The sequence below is a fragment of the Mauremys reevesii genome, linkage group 6 (assembly GCF_016161935.1).
Source record: "Mauremys reevesii isolate NIE-2019 linkage group 6, ASM1616193v1, whole genome shotgun sequence".
Lineage (NCBI taxonomy): Eukaryota > Metazoa > Chordata > Testudines > Geoemydidae > Mauremys > Mauremys reevesii.
This window is the reverse complement of record NC_052628.1, coordinates 121,088,996-121,112,571: the sequence shown is the minus strand read 5'-3', so window position 1 is coordinate 121,112,571 and position 23,576 is coordinate 121,088,996. Positions and strand designations below refer to the sequence as shown.

Sequence of the window (23,576 nt, the reverse complement as noted above, 5' to 3'; positions counted from 1 at the left end):
AAATCTTTATATCCGAAGTGTGAAAGAATCACATACAATATCTTTATACACCTTCCACGGGGCTAAATGATGCTTCCATGGGCACTTCTCACCACACCTGCTGCACAGATATATTTTAGGAAGAAAAACATTTATGTGAGCAAGTAATTGATGTACAAACTGAACTGGAACATAGAGCTGCATCACAGCAAACAGCAGGGCTGACAATGCCACATTTTGCTAAATTCTGGCCTCATTCCTCACGGAACCTATGATACTATATAGACAGATACTCAAATATATTTTTATATATGTATAAATACGTGCCCACTGTATAACAGAAGGTTAAAAACAGATGGTTAGAACATCAAGTTTTACCCCGCATAACATTTATTGACAAAGGTGGACATGGGCTAACGATTGCTAAACGTTCTACTCACATCTGCATAATGGCCTTTCATATCGCAGCGGTTACAATGTTTACGCCAATAAGCTCTCTCAAGGCACTCCCTGGAACAGTGTCCAGGCAAACAGCAGTTTAAACAAAACCGTGCTGGGCAGGTATTTTGTAGGTGATCTCTCTCTGCACACAGGAAACAAGGGGGAATTTTCTATGGAGAAATACAGAAAGAAGGATCTTAGGTGAAAACATTTCAACTGTTTAAAGTATTTAAAAATAATAACTGGTGAAACACAAACCAAAATGAGCGCAAACCCCCACAAATCATAATGTTCATAATTATGTATCCTCATCTGGGATAGTAAGATTATAGTGTTTCTTCAAGATTTCTTATTTCTTAAACAAGATTTTCTACTCTTAAACAAGATTTTCTTACTTCTTAAAGAAGAGAAATACAAGCTAACGTAATTCTATATACAGTACTTCCTGGTGCTTGCTTCTTCTCAAGTTTCATGAATTACTGCATACACTTGTACTACTTTCAACAAATCAACAACAATCATGCTAAGAGGAAAGGAACATTTTGATTTGAGACAAACTTTTCATACCTGAACAGTGTGTGCTCAAATTTTGGATACAACTTGTATGAAAGATGGGTAAAATGCATGTAAGATGTGTAAAATCAAGTTGGTTTATATTTCCTTTTTTAAAATACTGTTTTTAAAAATGAAAAAGCTGTCTCTCTTAGTGGCATGCTGTGATATGTAACACAATGGACTCTAACGATTCGCCTCTATATCTATGCCAGTGGTTCCCAATCTTATTCTGCCGCTTGTGCAGGGAAAGCGTACCTGCCACGTCCACAGGTTCGGCCGATCGCGGCTCCCAGTGGCCATGGTTCACTGCTCCAGGCCAATGGGAGGTGCTGGAAGCGGTGCAGGCTGAGGGACGTACTGGCCACCGCTTCCAGCAGCTCCCATTGGCCTGGAGCAGCAAACCACAGCCACTGGGAGCCACAATCAGCCAAACCTGCGGATGCGGCAGGTAAACAAACCAGCCCGGCCCACCAGGGGCTTTCCCTGCACAAGCGACGCAGCAAGTTTGGGAACCACTGATCTATGCCATAAAAGTGAATGTTCATACTTTTGAGATTCCCGTGTATGCGTACTAGTCATTTATGGAGTTATAAAATCAAACTATTGAAAGCCTATTCTGAAGCTGTGTCCATTTTAAGCCAATTTCCCCAATGACTGAGTCTGTTATTTGAGGCTCAAATGGCCACTGGGTGGGAATGACTGATAGTCACTGAGAAACTGGTTTTACACAGACACATCCATAGACTTGGAATAGGAAGCAGTCTCAGAAGGTGTAGGCTTTGCAAAATTCGCAGAGCTTTTACAGTCTTTTCTATTGGGAGTGGTTAAGTCACACCAATAGAGACTGCAGCCATTTCCACATAATATTTTACATAGTAGGTGTTTTTCAAAAAAACTGAAGATGAATATTTTAGGTAAAAACTTTCCGTGTTTGGTTTGTTGAAATTTGAGCTGTTTGAGGTCACATTTAATTTCATATTTTCTATGATGGCAAAGGGAGGTAAATAATCTTTAAAACAATTCTTTGCCAGGGCAATAGGTACTAAGTCTAGATGCTGTTCCTTCCTAAAACATGTTTCTCTTTACTTTAGTTCTTTTTCTCTGAGAGTCTTTACAATATAAAACAGTTAAAAATGTAAAATATTCTTTTAGGATCTCAACAATATATCCTTACATTATACTTACCTTTATTTTCTCTGTATTCATTTGTAATTGTGAGAGATTTCATACCAAAAAAACAAAATAAAAACAAAACAAAAAAAAATCTTAACTAAAGCCTTTTTTAACTTTGTAAATTAAATTAGTCTTCTCCAAGAGACCTTATTGTCAAATTTCAACCTGGAACAAACCTTTAAGCCAAATGACAAACTCATGAAATAGGGTGGCTCAGAGCGGGCTTCCTTACCCTGGATGTCTCTTTGCAAGCAGTCCTCACACTCGCATTCGTAAATTCACCACACTGCACTTTATTTAAGAGTGTCTTACGTTGCCCCACCACAAGGCTTTTCCCGTGTGTCACTGTACCCCCTAGGCACTGAGTCGAGGTGGGGGAGAGAGGTCTCTCCTCCTTAGATCCTAAGCTTCTTTGCTTCTCCTCCCAGCCCCGCTTATCTGCCATTCTGCTCCCATGCAACAGTCTCCAGCTGATGAGCTGGATCCCCTTGTTAACTGGCTAATCACCCAGTCCTAATCAATTATCTCCCAATCTGGACCATACAGGGATGTTTATAAACTCCACAGCGTGGTGGGCCAGCTCTAGACCAACCCAAAAGCGTGTTAACTAGTAACCACAGAACAACGGGCTGCCTCTAAAATAAATTAAAATATTGCATTTACCTTTGGAGTAGGACAGTTTTTAGACAAATGACCCCGTTTATCACAATTTCTACAAGTAACATTTTTGTCTGTTGCATAGTATCTGCTGGTGCGTCTCAGGGGTGCATAATTACCAATCTGTGCCTAGGGAAACAAGAAAAAAAAGATGTATCTATTATTTGGGCTTTTGTGGTTTAGTGCTTTGCTGAATTGTATTTTTGTAGCTGTCAGCGCTGGTACGTTCAGTTTGAAATCTAATATTGTACTCATACATTTGTCAACCATTTAGTGCTGAAGTGGATAGTTCTGTTCTCTTAAACTTTGCCCTACATGTGTCTAAATGACTGGCTGCTAAATCACTGGCAGACATTTTTATCTTTTTTTCAGACTACAACAAAATAATAATTAAAAAGGTTTGTCTTCTTTCGAAAATCTCAGAGAGGCTCAACTGGCTCTCTCATTCCAGGATGAACTCTAGCTCCCCCCAGATTGCACATGCAGCGAACATTAATTACAAATACAAGTCACCATACAACAAGGGTAGACACATTCCTTAGAAGAAATATAATGCTGTAGGGAGATCTATTAAAACTGCATTTTGCACCATGACACATTACAGTGAACTTGCAAAACACACAACTGTGACCTCACATGTTATCTCCACAGAAGCAGAGGAAGTTGATAATTCTCTCTCTTGCTCCTGAAGATTTATTTAGTACCAGTAAATATCAGGTTTTTTGTTTGTTTGTTTTTTTAAACAGACAGGATGTTGGGCATAGAACTAGGACAGATACACCTGTCACAAGCCAAGCTGAAAGATTGAGGTCCCCTGCATATGGAATAGGGTTTCCAATTTTGGTTGGACTTATTCCTATAGGAGTTATCACATGACATAATTTTTAATTAAAGATTAATTTTTAATTCCTGGAGACTCCAGGACAACAGTGGAGGGTTGGTAACCCTAATACGGAAGCATTACTGGACCTTACTGGAGCTGGTTGTGAGACAGAGAGAGAGGGACCCTCAAGAGGTCTGTGTACTGTGCTCCTCTTAGATAGTCTGGGGCTATTAGGATTAACTTTCTTCCAGACCCTCCAGAAAGAGGGGTATGTGAGTAGGGCAAGACAAGAAGTCCCACCAAATGATAAATGCATCATAAGTAAGTGCAGCTAGAGGCTGAAGAGTCTGGTTCTGCTTCAGAGAGCTGCTGATGTCTCATGGATATCTTGAAGAAAAATTAATAATTCTGCTCACACCTTTACTCTATTTTTTTATTTTCTATTTATATAGGGATACCTGTGTGAATAAAAGAACTTTTAATTTTTAAGAATTCATCTCTTCTTTCTGCCTATTCTACATCTGATATCTTAATGCTCTGTTACTGACATCACAGTTGGAAGCTGTGGGAAATGATTATGATGTTAAGGAAGAACTATTACTTCAGATGAACTCTTAAAAAAGCAAATATCCTCTTTTCATGTAAACTAGTGTTACCAACAGACAATGGAGAGAGAGAGAGAGAAACAGAAATACATGATATATAAGAATATTTTCTAAGTATGTTGTTCATGAGGGATCAGTGGGTCTCTAATAAAGGGTTTCATTCATAAGGTTATGCACCCTCTTTTAAAAACAACCTACAATATTTGGAATATTTTATTAGGCTATATTACCTCTAGGTCTTTATCACTGATGGACCAGTCCACTCCATCTTCTCCTGCAAAACAGATATATTGTGAAATATATTAATGCACTGAAAGTTATTTTGTAAATTCAACCACAGGTGATTTCTATGTAGTCACTGAAAGGAGACAAGACCAGACCTGTTTTTAAAAGCACATCATTGGCAAATCTAGTTTCAGTTTCAGCAAAGGGACACTACCAATCTGTTTGGCTCCAAGTTTGACCTACCTTATAATTAAAATGTGCTCTTTGTTGTGTGTGTTTTGTTAAACAAGGCATCACACAGGGAAGAAGTCACTATGTGGTAAGTGGCACTGACACTGAAGTACTGCACTACTGGTTACACACATTACATTTAACTGCTGTCTGTCAAGGCACACAGAACCCTTAGAAAATCCACGGTCACCCTCATGGACCTCTAGGATCTCAGAGACACAAGGTGGGTGAGATAATATCTTTCACTGGACCAGCTTCCATTGGTGAGCGACACAGGCCACGTCTACACTACAGACTTAAGTCGACATATGTTAGGTCGACATGCGGTGGCTGATGTCCACACTTCCCTCCTTCTGCCAGTGCTGCGCATTCCCTCTCAGCCAGCAGCGTTGGCCAGCTGCCCGGGCTTCTTGCCTCCCCGTTCCCCGCCAGGGGCAGGGGAGGAATATCTGCTCAGGCTTCTTGCCTCTCTGAGCAGGGAGCTGGGGGCAGCCAGGTTCTAGCTGCCAGGCTTTCTTGCCAATTTCCCAGCTTCAGCATGGAGCCCTGAAATTGACAAGACAGCCAACAGCTGATATAAGTAATTCAGTGTCTACACAGAGCCTGCCCCGCTCTAACTACACCAACATAAGGCCTCTCGTGGAGGTGGAGTTATGTCACTGCAGTATGGCACTTACGTCGGCGGGACAAGGCTGTATTTCGTACATTGACATAATTAGGCCAACATAAAGCAGCTTACGTCGACCTAACTGTGTAGTGTAGACCAGGCCACAAGCTTTCAAGCAACACAGAGCTCTTCTTCAGTTCTGGGAAAGGTACTCCCAGCATCACAGCTAAATGTAAGGTGGAATGCCGATTGTTTAGCATACGTAAAAAGAACAGGAGTACTTGTGGCACCTTAGAGACTAAGGAATTTATCTGAGCATAAGCTTTCGTGGGCTACAGCCCACTTCATCAGATGCATAGAATGGAACATATAGTAAGAAATATATATACATGCAGAGAACATGAAAAGGTGGAAGTAGCCATACCAACTGTAAGAGGCTAATTAATTAAGATGAGGTATTATCAACAGGAGAAAACAAACTTTTGTAGTGATAATCAAGATGACCCATTTTAGACAGTTGACAAGAAGGTGTGAGGATACTTAACATGGGGAAATAGATTCAATATATGTAATGACCCAGCATAAGTAGTTAGCACATATTGTAAGGGAACTTTCAAGGTAGAGTGACCTGTTAACACCTCTGCAGTCATGGGACAAAAAGAGGAGGTTAGTGGGTTACAGATTGTTGTGATAAGCCATAAATCCAGTGTGTCTGTTCAATTCATGATTTTTGGTTATGAATTTAAGCTCATCTTTTGAAAGTATTGCACAGGTTTCCTGAGTCTCCTCATCCTCATTTAGTGCACAGATGAAACAGTCTCTGTGCACTCAGTTCCGGTGTCCGAACCCGGACTGGCCTGCAGCAGCCCAGACCTCTAATTCCAGGGGAAGTCCAGCTCAGCCCTGCACTGGAGCATGCCCAGAGCAGACAGAATCTTTGGAGAATAAAGCTGCTAAAATCTAATAAGTTTTTACTGAGTGTGTGTGAACTGCAAATAGAGGAAGATTTTCATGGAGATAGCAAAAGGAGAAGTCCCTGCTCCAAAGCTTTTCAAATAATTTTTTTAACATTGGCAAAACAATGTATTTTTCCTTAGCCTCATACTTTGAAACTGTAGAACCGTTCTGGCTGGAGTATTTAAACTAACAAACAAGCAAGCCTGAGGTAGACACTTGCCATGGAAAATCTCAGCCCAAATGGTTGACATTTAGCAACGTTATAATAAACTGAAAACAGGATCTTATAACGGGAAGTGTAGGACAACCTCGGTAATAAGTGATGCTACCAGCCCTGCCTATGAGATGCATGAATAACTAACTTGCATTTACTAACAGCAAAAACTCTAAATATAGAGTCCACTGATAATTAAAGGTGGCGAGCCCCCTCCATTTATTTTTTAAATGTCAAAAAGGTAGGTAAAGGATGGCATTTGAGTGCAAATAAATATATTTTATAACTATTTATCTAGTTCTTATATTGACCCCATCACCATGGTATCTGCGCACCTATTCTAATGCACCCCACATTATTTTAGACAATAATGTCAAGTTTTCTGGACCAGAAATTGTCTGCAGATATTGGTGTATGACTCCCATCCCTTTTCTTCAATGGAAGCTGCTTGTTTGCATCCAAAGGATAATTTGGCCCTACTGTATGCACTTACTAAAAAACGTCAACCTTCAAGTTTACATGACAGGTGCACTGTTGAGAATATTTTCTATTTTTAGGAGTCTGTCACAGAAATTCACTCATGAACAAAATACGGATTAGGAGACATTTTGGTCATAAAACCTCAGATCACATCTAATAAAGACTGTCCTAATGAATTACAGAGAACAGAACCATTTTTTACAAGAAAGAATTCTGAATTGAATAAAGCATGTTAGAAGAAATTCTCAAAATAAAAATCTAGAATATTATTTAATATGCTTAGCATACCCTTAAGGTTTCAGAACACATACTACAACATTCTGGTCAGTGAAACAGAATCCCTCAATATATAGTCAAAGTTTTAAACAATTAAAACCAACCACATAAAAGGCAATGCCATACACGAATGAATGCCCCACATTTCCCAGGACCAGAGGTTTTACAAATACTATGTTTCACAAATTGGGAGCAAACGTTTCTTATTATGGCTCAATCCTGCAAGGTGCTGAATACTGTGGCCTCAATCCAGCCAAGTACTCAAACACATGCTTAATATTAGGCATATGAGCAGTCTCACTGACTAAACATAGGGACACCATGTGGGGTGAAGTCCTCAGTGACCCCATGTTTTTCATAGCTGGAGAATTTGACCTGAAATCCAAACCTTGCAGCTGAACTGTGCTCCAGAATCCAAGCTTTCATGTAAAAAATTATGAGCCCTCACACGATGTAGATAAACATAAAACCAATACACAAGTGTGAATTGGTGTCATTTGTTTGTAGACAGCTCAAAACAATAGTTCCAAGGGACAAGAACTTTCTTCTTCATCTTAATAGGTCACTGATTATGAAACCCAAAGGGTAACAGTCATTACTTTTAAAGCCCCAGTGCTGCAAACAGTAACAATGCACAGTCCCACTGAAGTTAATGGGACAATTCACAGGAAAAGTTCAGAACAAGTGAAACTGTTTTTCTGGTTCTGGACCAACATTGTCAAGTATTTCATAGCTGATTATCTGAGCAACCTCTAACCACCTCAAGTTTCCCTACCTAGCTGCCAAAACCTCTGCTTCCCCTGTGACGATTTCTAAGACGCAAGTACTACCTTAATATAAAAATCCATGGCACAGAGAAAAGTGAAACTGAGTGAACAGTTGAAAGTAATTAACACAGAAGCTAGGGTATTGACGGTGCTGTTCCAATTAAATTGCCCATTATTAAATTAAGTTGCTGCAACTTTTCCAGTGTGATACCCTGAAAAACTGCAGACTTGAGGTCCAACTTATTACAGAGAACAGAGGGCCTTGGTTTTATTACCTAGAAAGGCTACATATTGAAACATGAACAGTCCTGCTTTTGTATCCATTTAGAAAAATCTTATTTTTTTTGTACATGGATTTAAATTCAGTTTTAATTCAATTTAAACTGATGTCGCTGTGATGTTTTTGGTACCCTGAAAGAAGAATTTATGATATTCTGAGGCAGTGAATATGGCCTTACTGGCTGGGATATTTATTAGACAAATCACTGAATATTGCATAGGTTGTCATGTATACCCCTCAAATACCTAACTTTTAAATTCGTTGCTGAAGAAATACATTTTGAAGTTTCAAAACTTTTTTGGTGGCTGTAGATGTGTCTAAACTTATTACATACAGGCTGCCTTTTTTCTGTTAGTCGGAAAGAAATAAAAGAAAATAGGACCAAAAGAAACACATTCTACAGTGAAATTGTGGGAAAAATCTCTGAACACCAACATCAGATAAGTTTCAATACATAATTAAAACAAAGTCAAGTAAATGTACTTTTACTTAACTTGTATTTATGTATTTACTGCCAGACAGTGTTCATGAGTTTTGGATAAACACAGATTAGCTGTGCTCTGAGCTTCTCTGATCTCCCTTTTCTGTCCCTGCTTCTTCAAACACAAACCACTCGATTTACCATTCTCTCTCTCACTCTGATGCATGACCTCAGCACTAAACATTGCCTACCACCTGCTCCAAAGCTCAACCGAACTACCAATCCCTGCTACATTCTCAAAGCAGTATACTGAGTATTTCTCTACTCCCATTTCCTGCCCCAGACCAGCAGCCTCCCAAGGCTAGCAACCTTATTGCACCTGTGCTGAATTGTAAGAGGCATCAGGCCTGGTCTAAACTACAGGGTTACGCTGATGTAAGCTGCCTTGTGTCGACACAGCTGTGGCAGTGTCTTCATTTAAATTGGGCTCCCGCCCATGTAAGTGCCTCTCTACACTGACTTAATGCCACCACTTCCCCAAGTGGCATGATGGGCGATTACTTGTTACCGAGTATGATCATCTTCCATGGGAGTTATGGGTCCTCAGGTGGCTAATAAGGCCAATCCTTGAACCGCAAGTTCTATTACAATGAGGGCAGATGTTTTCAGGCTCAGCAGGAGGCTGTTGAACATGATTGGAGACCAGTCTCTCTTTTCTCCTGCGCCTCTTGTCCTCTTCGGCTTGTCGGCGAGCAAGTTCAAAATGTAGGGGATCATCACGTAGGACTTCACTCCATTTTAAGCGATCCTGGGCAAGTGTCTCCCAAGTATCAATGTCAATATCACATTTTTTTAGATTGTTCTTCAGCAAGTCCTTATAACGCTTCCACTGTCCACCCACGTTACAGTACCCTTCTTTCAGCTGAGAGAACAGGACCTGTTTTGGGAGGCAATGGTCTGGCATCTGGACAATGTGACCAGCCCAGCGGAATTGCTGACGGATGATCATTGCCTTGATACTGGTGATCTTTGCCTCTTCCAGAACACTGATATTGGTGCGCCTGTCTTCCCATTTGATCTTCAGAATCTTACGAAGGCAGCGTTGATGGTGTCTCTCAAGGACTTTCAAGTGGTGTCTACAAGTTGTCCAAGTTTTGGACCCATACAACAGTGTTGGGAGAATAACGGCTTGATAAACAAGTTGGAAGTTTCTCAGTTGGAAACCAAGTGGCATAGAGTCACAGTCAATGTAATTAGGTCGATGCTGCATCAGTGTAGACACTGCATTGCTTATGTTGACTGTTACTGGCTTTCAGGAGTGGCCCCACATTGACAATACAATAGATACAAGTGCTCCTGGTGAGGACACGCACAACCAACATAAGGAGCCAAGTGTGCACACACAAACACAAGTGATTTTATAACTGGTGGTTGTATGCTGACATAAGTTAGGTTGACATAATTTTGTAGTGTAGACATGACCTAAGAGTCATTGCTGGCAGGATCAATGGAAGAAGAGGTGGCTGAATGCTTTGGCAGGAGAATGGGAGATTGAGATGAGATGATTAAGAGCTGCTTGGCAGGAGGTGGGAGCAGATATGAAGTGACAGACCTAGTAGTTAACAGCTCATAATTTGGCCATCCATCTGTCCATATGGTAGTAGGGCAGTGGAGCCTGTGGGTTTGACATGGGAGGGGAGAGGAAAATTAGGTGGCTGGTGTGAGGTTCTGCCAGGGACTAGAGCTGAGGTCATGCTGCAGGGTAAAAGAAAGGATGATTGAAGCAGTAAGGAATATGGATGGCGCAGACACACACAAGGGGAGGATGTGTGAAGATGACCCATGTTCACCTGAAATTCTTGGACAAGATATGGATATAAAATAAAGAAATACCTGCTAATTTAAAACAAAAGTTACATTTACCTGGAAGTCTTTAGGAGAATGAAACTTACCTTAAATCGGTGTTAAAAACTAATGGTCTCTTAACTGAATTTAGTGCTGAATGAGAATGTTTCAATCCTAATTTCTCATTTCCTGTTTGTTAGTAGGAAAATGCTCCAATCAAGTAAGCAGCCATAAAGTAAGACTATCCTTTTTTAACTAGACAGCTAAACATAAAAAAAACAACCCCCCCCAAAACCCCACACCGTATTTTAAAAAAAAGGTATAGTTCAGGGGTAGGCAACCTATGGCACATGTGCCAAAGGTGGCACGCGAGCTGATTTTCAGTGGCACTCACACTGCCCAGGTCCTGGCCACCGGTCCTGGAAGATTTGCATTTTAATTTAATTTTAAATGAAGCTTCTTAAACATTTAAAAAAACATATTTACTTTACATACAAAAATAGTTTAGTTATATATTATAGACATAGAAAGAAACCTCCTAAAAACATTAAAATGTATTACTGGCATGTGAAACCTTAAATTAGAGTGAATAAATGAAGACTCGGCACACCACTTCTGAAAGGTTGCCGATCCCTGGTATAGTTCTTTCTGAAGCTTGGAGAAAAAGAGTGGAATTTTCCTTTAAAGGAAAAGACAGAAAATGTTGGGTTCAGAAGAGGATAAAAGCTATTCCAAGATAATTCTCTGGATGTGGAAAAATGTGCAAAGGTTTAATCCCATGTTTTTAGTACTCAATAAAACCACTCGGCTATATTTTAATTCCTGTTCTTCTAGGGGTTCACATGTCCCCTTTTCACTTTACACTTTTGGGGGGGCACAGCTATAAAGGACTGTAAAAACATAATGCAGCTTTTTACTAAATATCTTTTTATCCATTTGATGTAGGCATCCACAAACATTTTGGTAATTAAATTCTTTACACTGTCTATGGTTTCTTTGGTAATTATTTTATTTATGCAAAAACACCACTTTTCTTTCTATTTTTTTAAACAGCTCACAGTGCCTTTGTGAAAGGATATTAACATTTTAAAAAATTATTCTCATAATCTCCCCTGGGGCTTTCTCCATCTCCAGTAAGTGACTGCACCAGAATCTCATAGCCACAAATGAATGTGTTATTCAAAGGAAGCTGCTAATTTTCACATGGTATCAAGGTAAACCCCCACAACACAGACCTGCCACACTTAAATTATTATGTATCAGAGGGGTAGCCGTGTTAGTCTGGATCTGTAAAAGCAACAAAGAATCCTGTGGCACCTTATAGTCTAACAGACGTTTTGCAGCATGAGCTTTCGTGGGTGAATACCCACTTCTTCGGATGCAAGCCGAAGAAGTGGGTATTCACCCACGAAAGCTCATGCTGCAAAACGTCTGTTAGTCTATAAGGTGCCACAGGATTCTTTGTTGCACTTAAATTATTGTATTTTTAATGGATTTTCTCATACTTCGATTTTTTCCCACCTTTTTCATTTGTGGTGCCCACATTAAGATACTTTTTATTTTTTTTATGATTCATTCATTCACATAATTTGATGAGAAAATACATGCCTGTTTATTCTTCTGTTTAGCCTTATGAACTTTTTGTATTTGGATCGGAGGGGGGGGAAGAGAATGGCTTTGTGTCTATCCAGCTGATACCAACATCCTGTCAGTTTGGGGTGTGGTGAGAGAGGAAGGGGCCAGAGTAAATGAGAATGGGGATGATGTTAAATGTATAGTGCTTGGATGGAAATAAGAGTTCTGTGAAAGGAACATCTTCTATAGACAATCACATGTTGTGTACACAGTATTATGGGATGGTCTGTAGCAGCACTACAGGTAAGGTTGCAACCATATTTCTGTTTAAAGCCAAATTTTCAAACTGCATTACAATTTACATGCCTAATCTGAGCCACGGACAGAGTTTAGGGTTGTTTGGCCAAGGGGTATCTGGAATATAGTCATCCCCCCTCCCCTCACTCCCCAATTGGTTTAAAAAGTGTAATAAAAAACTTTCTTCTAATTTCTTTGTCCAGAGAGAGAGAGAGAGAAAGAAAACTGTGGACAATATTAATTTATATCACTGGACTGCTCCTTTTGAGAGGGAGGGATAGCTCAGTGGTTTGCGCATTGGCCTGCTAATCCCAGGATTGTGAGTTCAATCCTTGAGGGTGCCATTTAGGGATCTGGGGCAAAAATCTATCTGGGGATTGGTCCTGCTTTGAGCAGGGGGTTGGACTAGATGACCTCCTGAAGTCCCTTCCAACCCTGATATTCTATGATTCTAATACCCAAGTATAGTAAATCAACTCCACAGCCCAATAGTTCAGAAATTGTTGGACTTTCTTCTGGGTTTTATGGACTAGTGTGCTGCTGCAAGCAACACAAACAATGTCAGCCCCATGCAGACTCCTGGCAGAGAGAGAGATCTCCCAGAAAATGCTCTATAGTCTAGGGGGAACACGCTCTGGGCTAAGAGCCAGACGACCATGAGTTCAAGTCTCTTCTTCCAGAGAAAGGAAGGAGATGGCAAAAAAAATCGTGAAAGAGAACTGTTGAGAAAACCTCTGCCCTGAGCGTGGAAGAATAATATTGAGGCGCAATATCACTACAGTTCACCAAATGCACTTATAGAGGGTGCTACTCCAGGAGGAGGGGGAGGCAGTGGACCTTCTTGCTTGCCTCTGAGATTTGGCAAAGGTGGAAAAATCCGGCATTTCCAAGCTTGGCAGGGCAGTGGATTCCCTTAAGAGAGAAAATAAATTTAGGCTGAGCTACAACTTAACTGATTCCTTATCTATGATCCTAAAATTTGGGTTATTCTGCTACAACCAGTGATCTAGGGATTTGAAGATGTCACCTTTGCAGTCAAGCATACAGCTTGGCCTGACTTTCAATCTCTGGAAGAAATGAGATCTTTTACACCACTAGGAACATTGCACTTCAGTTCTCTCAGCAGGGAATCTGGAGAATTTTATCCTGTTCTCTGGAGTGGTTAACCCCAGTCTAAGACTAATCGCATCTCCATTGTCTCCAAAAGACATTATGCATACTAAGTTTCTTTGGTAACAGTATGCAGTGAGCTTAATGTTTGATGGCACTTGTGCATTCAACTTCACAATGAAACAAACATACCCGCTAAAATAGGCGAGAGATTTTTCTTATGGTGGGAAGATGGATGCAAGTATCCCTGGTTTCCAAATCACATTAAAATCTTAATTCCATAATTGTATTTAATTATAATACACCTTTACCCCGATATAATGCTGTCCTCGGGAGCCAAAAAATCTTACCGCGTTATAGGTGAAACCGCATTATATCAAACTTGCTTTGATCCGCTGGAGTGTGCAGCCCCCCCCCCCCCCAGAGCACTGCTTTATCGCGTTATATCCGAATTCGTGTTATACTGGGTCACGTTATATTGGGGTAAAGGTGTATAATCACAATTATATTAGACTGTAAGCTCTCTGGGGCGGGGGCCATCTGTGATTCATATGCCTGGCACAATGGGATCCTGGCCTCTGAGTGTTACTTCATTACAAATAATTAATAATAACTTTAAATGAGTAAAGATAAATCCCTTCTCCATAAAAGACTAATTTAATGCCAGCAGGTTTTAAATGCATCTGAAACTTCTAAGGTTTCTAAATCAGTAAATATTTTTGTTTTACATCACTGAGGCGCAAATATATCAATATAATTTTCTGTGATGGAGTTTTCTGGTGTTTTTTTATAGCTCTTGTTTTAGATATGGAACAGAAATTTGGCAAGTTCTCTATGTTTAATGTGGTACAGTTTTCCAAGCTATCATGGAAAATCCACTTCTTGTTCTGACTGGTGGTAACAGATATACAAAGTTTGTCTTTTTCTTACAGGAAAATAAATGTTTGAATTTTGATGTTGAGTGCATATTCTGTTTATTAAAACCACCAACCAATTTACTGGTCACAGGGGGCAGAGACATTATTATTACCACCACCACCCTCAACAGAACTCCAACAATGTGCTTGGCAATGTGCAGGGGGAAAAATATGAATTTCCCCAATGACCTTTCATTCTAAATACAACACAGACAATACAATCCACACATAATACTGTGCGTACATACAGATCAGAAGCACACAGAACATAGATGAGGCAGAGATGAAAGAACAAAGCTTCATGATGCTTTTTATATCCTCAATCTCCTGACTCGAGCCTTTTAAATGAACTTTTTCAATGCACAGTTATCATGCAAAGGCCATGTGGAAAGACCAGGTTTAAAATGAGGTTAATTAATCAATCATATTTATTATAGCAGTGCTGAGAGGCCAAGAGAGAACTGGGCTCCACAGTGCTAGGCATTGTACACACACAGTAAGAAAGAGTCCCTGCCCCCGCAAACTTACAATCTATAGGGGTCCTACTCTGAAAAATAATGGAACAAAAACGGCCAAAGTATTTACCTTTAGTTGTTTATACTGGAAAAGCCCATGTAAATTTTATTTTCAGTTTAAAAACTGTGCACAGCAAACTCAGGCAACTCAGATTGTAGAAACTGACTCAATTCTGCTTCTTTTCTCTCTCTCTATTCCTGCAACTCTTTAAGGCAAAAAGCCACTGTTTCCAAAAACTTCTGATTCTGCAGAAGTACAAGAAATGCTATTCCAACAAGATAATATTTTTCCTCGAATAGGCTGTATTCTAAATACCCATATATTACAGGCTGAAATCTGTATTGACAATGGCTGCTTTACAGGCATCAACATATGGTCTGTGCCAATAACCCTGTTGCTCATTCCACTTAAGGTTTCCATTCAAAGAACACCTAAATCGAATTGAACTCAGGTGGTACACAACATTCTAAAATGCAACTGGATGAAGAGAGGCACCTCCAGGCCTAAACAACAGTTGGCAGCATTTATGACATATTTTCAAAAGACCGCAGACCTAGATCCTAACGTTCCGATTTCCCCAACTCCAGTAGTGACTGATGACTACAAAACTTGTATGGAGGGTACTGGCATCTGAACTCACACAATCCTAGGCAGTAGATCAAGGCTAAATGATGAAGAGAAGCAACAGCAGATGAAGCTCTGGATATACCACTCAGTCATTTTGAAGTAGAACTATTTCTGGAGAAGAACTGGAATCAGCTGGCTGTTCTCTGAGACTTCCTTAGACACTTCAAGGGATTTTTCAACATTTGTTTTGATGATAAAGAGATGACTTACTGAAATAGACACCTGCTGTTGGAACATATTATCCCTAAAAAGTAGAGAACTTTGAAAGAGATCCATAGATTCCTACTGAAAAATCAGTTCATACTGTAGTTGATAGAAGTCCAACATGAAAAATTTCCTTATGGAAAGGACAGAACCTCCCTCCTCCCACAATAGCAAAACACACCACCTCTCTCCTCTCTGACATTGTTTTGGTCACTCTCATGATAATAATGACAATTTATCTTTAGCAGCCATTATCTTGGTGCACTATGGTACTCTTTAAAGCCACTTACTGGCCCAAATCTACCAGTGAACATTCACGGAAAGCCAACCCACATTGAAATGTATCAAAACGCATGATTTTGCTTCAAGCATAAAAAAATTGGTATAGAGAAAGTTAAAAAAAAAAACCCACCAAAAACCTGAATATAATAATTTCAAGACCTGTTAAAACAACTTTAAGCAAACTTTACCAACCTATTACCTATGGGAGTAAACTTTAACTGTCATCACAAGAGAAGAAAAGTCTGACAGTTGGGGACTAAGACATGGTATTTATAATCCCTAGGCAACATATTCTCTTGGGGCCCACCACAGGGCTAAAACTGGGATTTTCAAGAAGGTTCACAAGTTTTGAAGTACACATGAACTAAGAGTGTTTAATCTAAGTGGAGATGCTTGCTTTTCATATTTAAAGCAGCCTTTTAAATACATAAATTTACCAAGTACTGGTACATAAATTTTTTTAAAAAATTCAGGACTGCTTCATATTTCTGCTCTGTGCAGTGTGACTGTTCTGCAGTTTTTTGGCTATGAAACATATTTCCCCCTCATTTTACTGCCTCTTTCTTTTCTATTTTTTGTGTGTAAGATGCTCTAAGAACTGTAATGTGAATAAAAATATGTAGCGCAAAAAGCAGTAAACAGTGAATATATAATATTTCACAATCTTGAAGAGTATGTATCATGCAAAATTGTATATTGACACACATGTATACGTTAAAATATATACACACACACCATGTGTGGGTTTGTATATTATATAAATGTGTAATTTTCCATCTGTTTTGTGTATTCTGTGATAGATACCCTCTCCCCTAAGTCTTGGCCACTGCTGCTAATGTTAATTCACAAAACTCAATGGCTCATGGTTTTCAAAGCTTAGTCCAACATTTGCAGAACAAAGTAGGTTTTTCTCTTTTTTTGGTGGGTACAAGTATGGGGACCACAGGAACAGTTAAATTCATGGCATGGTTGGTCTACCACACAGTCGGGGGAATTCTTTAAATAGAGCCTGTCACTCTCTTTGCCCATCAATGGGATTTCCTTCTCAAACTGCTGATTCGTTCAGGTACACAACAGAGGAAATTTCAGTTAACCTTTGTTTCACCCCGGGGAAAAATCTGTCTGAAAAGTATAAAATGAATAGATTAAAAAAAAATAAGTAGCTCAGCTGCAGGGCTATTCTTTCTATTGTTCACAGCAGTCAAAGTTAAACAGAGAAAAGGAGACAAACCTGAACATTTTATTCCCACTGGAGAATAAATGTATAATACGTAATTTAGAAATCCAGTTGTCTATACTTTGATTTTTGATTTAGCCAAGCAAGACAAAAACAGAACTAGCCCTCACATCAAACATTCACCTTTTGGCCATGTCTTGTATGATTGTGGAAAGAGAATTACTAGTTTCTTTGAACAGGGAGGCATTTAATTAAGTTGTCCTAAGTATATTTTAAGATGCCAATAATTCTTGGAGAAATAAATATGAAATGTTATATTTGAAGGATGCATGAACAGATAAGACAGACAAGCAAAATATATTTGGAAAGTAAATATTGAGGGTTGTTTTTTTTTTTTTTTTAAAGTGGAATAATGATGACAATTAGAAAGTGGTCTAACATTAAGGTCTCTTCTCTGGAATGTGTGTGAGAGAAGTTGGCTTAGAGAGAAATTATTTCAGCAGAGGAAGACAGTCCTTTTAATTTCAATTCTTATGTGCCTGAGGCCTTGGACCGCAGTGTAGATTCTCCTTGGACTTGTACTAAATGTTCAGGAATGCTTGCTGTAGAGATCAGGAACAGATATTTTATTTGGTTGACTATAAACAAAACCTGTGTACTCTGGGGCAAGGTCTCTGGTCTCTCCTATACTTTACCATGGCAGACTGGAAAATCTGCATCAACATAGCTTAAATAAAAATGAGGTTTGAATTAATTATGAAAATGAATAAGATGATCAGAACAGCAGATCCTAAACTACTTACTTGGATATCCAGTGCCACGTTATCACTACATGTTAAATGTTTGATGACATGCCCTATTTTCTGTATTGACACATGTAACCACCACAGAAGTTGTCATGGGGAAAGCTGGAGGTTTTGGCAACTGTGCAAGGGGCAGTTGAGCTTTCGGCAACTGGGATGGTGTGGGAGACAGTCTGATTGTAGGATAAGCACATTAGCTAGAAGTTTATGTTAAAATAATCATCAGTTAAATAGTTAATGTTGACAATGAAATGGTCATCTTTAGGTTACAGAGACAAAATCCCATTGATACAAATGGGGCACTTCACATCTTTCAGAGCTATTGTTTCAGTCTGCAGATGCAGGAACACACCACTGTATTAGTTTATAGTCTTTATGGTTTAAGATTAGCATGACAGCCAGCATCTTTAGAAACAAGTTATTAAATAAATGCAAGACAGATTCTGAAGTACAATTTTGTGGCAATATGTGGGTTATGGTTGAATTCCACAACAACTGCTGATACCCCAGACTCCATGGATTACATAGTCCCAGGGTATAAAAAAGATTAGATTTTATTAGAATTGATTACTAGGTTTTTTTTGGAGGGGGGGGGGGAGAAGAGAGAGAAAAGTCACTTATTTTGCTTCCCCACCAAAGGGCCACATTTTTCACTTATTTCTGCACAAGATTCTGTATCACTTTTAAGTGAAAAAAACTGATTAAATACTGTAGTGAATTTTTTCAATGAAAAAGTACTAATTGGAAAATTAGTCACTGCTAAACATACTTTCTAAATGGCAACTGTAACATGCCTATTAGGTATCCAACCAACATTCATTATTGTAGTGCCTAAGTGTTTTACAGGAAGACACAAGGTGGGACATGGGACCAGCAAGGCCACAACAACACATTTTATAGGAAGACACTTTGTTGTGGATAGGTGTTCTCCCTGCACAATGTGTAGCATTTTTGCTTCTTTGTTTATGACTCCTGTGGAAGAAATAAGACAGATAGTCCTTGCACTTTCTCCTGAGGGAGGCAAGATTTGAGATCATTCTAATTTCCTGAGGAACACAATTCTGTAGCTGTGTGTGTGTCATTAAAGAGGTCTGTCGGCAGCTCTCATAAGACTTATTCTTGTTAGAGATGGCTCCATTGTTCCTGAGGTGGATAGTTGACACGGAAGGTCTTGATCATAGAATCATAGAATATCAAGATTGGAAGGGACCTCAGGAGGTCATCTAATCAAACCCCTGCTCAAAGCAGACCAAACTACAACTAAATCATCCCAGCCAGGGCTTTGTCAAGCATGACCTTAAAAACCTCTAAGGAAGGAGATTCCACCACCTCCCTAGGTAACCCATTCCAGTGCTTCACCACCCTCCTAGTGAAAAAGTTTTTCCTAATATCCAACCTAAACCTCCACCACTGCAACTTGAGACCATTACTCCTTGTTCTGTCATCTGGTACCACAGAGAACAGTCTAGATCCATCTTCTTTGGAACCCCCTTTCAGGTAGTTAAAAGCAGCTATCAAATCCCTCCTCATTCTTCTCTTCTGCAGACTAAATAATCCCAGTTCCCTCAGCCTCTCCTCATAAATCATGTGCTCCATCTCCCTAATCATTTTTGTTGCCCTCCGTTGGACTCTTTCCAACTTTTCCACATCCTTCTTGTAGTGTGGGGCTCAAAACTGGACACAGTACTCCAGATGAGGCCTCACCAATGCCGAATAGAGGGGAACGATCATGTCCCTCGATCTGCTGGCAACGCTCCTACTTATACAGCCCAAAATGCCGTTAGCCTTCTTGGCAACAAGGGCACGCTGTTGACTCATATTCAGCTTCTCATCCACTGTAATCCCTAGGTCCTTTTCTGCAGAACTGCTGCCTAGCCATTTGGGTCCCTAGTCTGTAGCAGTGCATGATGAGAGAGGTCATGCCTCAAGCAGCCCAAAACTAACTCAGAGAGAACCTTAAGGATTAGACCCAAGACTTTGAATTGGATCTTGTATTCATTGTGGAGCCCGCATAATGACCACAGCATTGGGTTGATAAGCTCCAGCTGCCATATTCTCAGCCAGTAGAGTCTTGCCCTCTCTCAATGCCGCTAGGTTTTCATATTTAGTCATTCTAAGGTACAAAGCTGAGCACTAATCAAAGCCTGGAGGTCATGACAGCATGAATCACCATGGTGAGGTCTGTACCTGTCAGTACCCAACACAGTCTCCTGGTCAGATTGAAATGGGAAGAGATATTCCTAGTAGCCACCAATATAAATATGAGCAAGCAGTGCAGAACACCAAGGCCATGCACCATTTTGAAGATCTCTGGGCAGTCTCCTTTGTTGGAAGGTGATGAAATTATGCCAATTTTAGTTCTTCAAAGCCTCTCCCTCATAGCAGCATCACTGTTGCTTTCCCAGCCAAATGCTTTTAATCTATATGCTGATTTTACTGTTGGTGCTGGGATAGCTAAAGACTTCATTTTATTTGCACTTGGCATGAAGGAGATGTAACAGCTTCCATTGCTGAATACTAAAGACATTTGGGTCCATGTTCATATTAACTGAGGTATATTGAACTCAAAATTGTATAATTAAATACTGTTGGATATTGAATTTTTTCTGTATAGTCAATGATAAATATTTAATCACTTAATTAATTGAGGATTTATACTGTTTCACAAAAATCACAATTGAATTATCAATATAATGAATGACCAGAAGATGGAAATTGAGTATTCGATAACAATCTATCTTCCCCATAACAATGCAAAGGACTGGAGGCTGGTGAGTGGTGATGGTTCAGTTTTTCACTGAACATAACTGTAGAAAATCTAGCACCTCAGCTAGGGAGTGTATTCTTGCAACAAAAACCCTCTTTCTGCAACAAGGAGAGAATCAATCCCAGTTTCATTAATATAATATACTGCTAATGTATTATCCTCTCACAATTCCAGGCAAGAAATAAAACTTTGGAATCTTGTTCTGTCAAATCTCTGTGTTAGAGACACAAGGTGGTTGAGGCAATATCTTTTATTAGACTATTATATTATCTCACCCATCTTGTCTCTAACATCCAGGGACCAACATAGCTACCACAATACTGCTAACAAATCTCTGTATAACATTCACCATGACAAAGTCACTGTGCCCAACGAAGCTCTGGAATAAGATATCTGGCAGTGGCAGTTTGCTTGAGAGAGATAAAAATTAAAATTTCAATGTGTATTAATGTAGTTAGGTCTTTAAAATAATTACTTTTTAATATGGGCCAATGCTCTGAAGTCACCGCTTGCAATATTACATAGGAATCAAGGCTTTGAATTTACCCTGCTTTGTTCTTTGGAGCCTATTTATCTGGTGTAACAAGACAGTTGTATTGTAACTACAACTTAACTGCAACATTCTGGAAACAAGCATTTCCTGCTTATCAGGAAATATTTAAAATTTCCATCTTCTAAAGAAAGCAACAAAAATGTCCCTGTCTCAGACAGACTGTTAAGTTTTCTCTTTTTACAGTATGGTTGAAAAGAAGTCCCTTGATTAGATTCATGTTTGGATTTCCTCAAATGCCTTTATTTCAATTGAATTGGTCCATCCAGGGATGTGCACAGGAATAAAAATTTGGTTGCTTTGGGGGGGGGGGCACTTTCTGTGTCCCTGCATGACCAGAGGAGCCGGTTCCCCTCTTCCCAGGCACATATGGCCAGAGGGGCTGGTAGAGCTCTCATCTTCTGCCCTGGGCTGGAAAGCTCAATCACCCTCTTCCCCAGTCCCCGTGGCTGGAGCTGTCTCTCCCCCAGCAACAGGAGGAGCTGTATCACCCTCCATGGCCCCAGGGCCGGAGGAGCTCGCTCTCCCTGCCCCAGCCTAGAGGAGTTCTGTGCCCTCACTGATTGGGGTGGCTCGTGCCCCTGCTTACCCCCACTTGTGCATGCCCCTTGGTCCATCAATGCTTCAACTGAGTTGCCTGCCTAAAACAATTGTTTAGAGGCCAATGGTATCTCAGACCTATAGCACAGCTCCTTTGCAAAGTATGAAGACAGACAGTTTGAGCATAAACCACCTTATTCTTCAAGAACAAAATATAAGGAGACTCAGCCGTTGTAGACTGGCTCTCACTGGTTGATGTTATTGACACTAAAAATGCACTTTAGTGATTACTGGTATGAGCAGCACTCTGCTAAAGGCTCTAATTTTTCGTCTCTGGAAGTATTTGAATAAGGTGCCAACAAATGATGTCTCACACACACGTGGAACGACATGCAGCAACACTTATAAATATACAGTAGGATGTGTGAACTCTGGGAAACATTGTATTGAACTTTTAATGCAGAAATGGGTATCAGAGACCAACAGGACTCAAGGAGAGTCTAGAACTCATAAGTGATAATGAGCAGCCCAAATTTAAAAGAATCATGGAAAACAATGGAGCAGATCTCTTGCTAGAAAACCACAATGAAAATATCTTCGCAGTTTAAGACGTATGGTCTTCCTCATTAAAATGATTTGTTGCATCTCTTGAAAATAGTCTATCAGAATTCAGCAGCATAACTTGGAAATTTCAGAACTAGCTGAAGAATATGGCCATCGCCTTAAAACAGAAGATTCAGAGGAGCTGGAGGTTCTGATGCCAGGGCTATGACTAAGAACTAGAACTGATTATCCTAACCTAGAGTTATCACCTGTGTCATGTCATAAGCAGTGCCCTTTTTGATCTGCCTAAAGAGCCTGGATCACAGAGGTAGAGTAGGAAAGGCATACAGGACACTCTTAAGGAAGAATTACATTAGGGAGGCAGGACCGTTGCAACTTCAGGAATAGAATTAAAGGCACTTCATGGTTTTCCTTGAAGGATGGTGATCTGTTTGAGGAAACTCCCAGCTGATGAAGATTGGAATTACCACAACACCCTTGACAGATCAAGTATTTGGAACACTACATTTCCACCTCCGATTGTCTACTTACATATTGTCCTTGCTGGGAAAATAAAGGGCCAGACAAGTTATCTGATCCAGGATACACCATTCCTAAAGCTAGGTACCCTTTTGACATACTAGTCAAGAGCTAACTCCCCTCTTTGTCCATTATGAAATACATAGCAGTGGTGCTATTAGTGAAGATTTGTTTAAACATGTAATGTGTGGGAAGTAAACACAAAATTACATTAATCATACTCAGCTCTAAGTCTGGTCTCTCTGGATTTCTAAGATCTTAAATTGTATCACAATCTAAGCAAGTTCTTTAGGCCATTGGCCAAAGCATCCATCAGAATCACTGTTGATTGCTGAGAAAGACTGAAAGGTGCTCCCTTGCAGACATCCTCATGCATTGCCTGCATGAAGAGAGTGCTGGATCTCCTGAGTCAGTGTCACCAGCAATTTTAAGCTGCCTTGTCCTGGGTGATACACGGTCTTTAACGAACTCTGCAGACATCTCATATTGAGTCTAGCTAACAGTATTAAATGTGTTCAGAAGCCATGAGACTCAGAAGTTTCAAGAACCACCACATATTGTTTCAAGGTTGAAATGTTGCAAATAAAGTGGC

At 39.9% G+C, this 23,576-nt stretch overlaps 1 protein-coding gene across 2 annotated transcripts in view; it reads right to left on the bottom strand.

Moving 5' to 3' along the window:
- The window catches only part of ZCCHC7 (zinc finger CCHC-type containing 7), a 162,881-nt gene that overhangs the window by 46,149 nt on the left and 93,156 nt on the right, over positions 1-23,576 (bottom strand). For both annotated transcript variants that reach the window (XM_039544928.1, XM_039544927.1), the window contains exons 3-5: positions 4,464-4,507; positions 2,812-2,934; positions 420-590 (exon numbers count right to left, since the gene is read on the bottom strand). In XM_039544928.1, the coding sequence (XP_039400862.1) occupies positions 420-590; positions 2,812-2,934; positions 4,464-4,507 (338 nt within the window). The remainder of the gene's footprint in view (positions 1-419; positions 591-2,811; positions 2,935-4,463; positions 4,508-23,576) is intronic.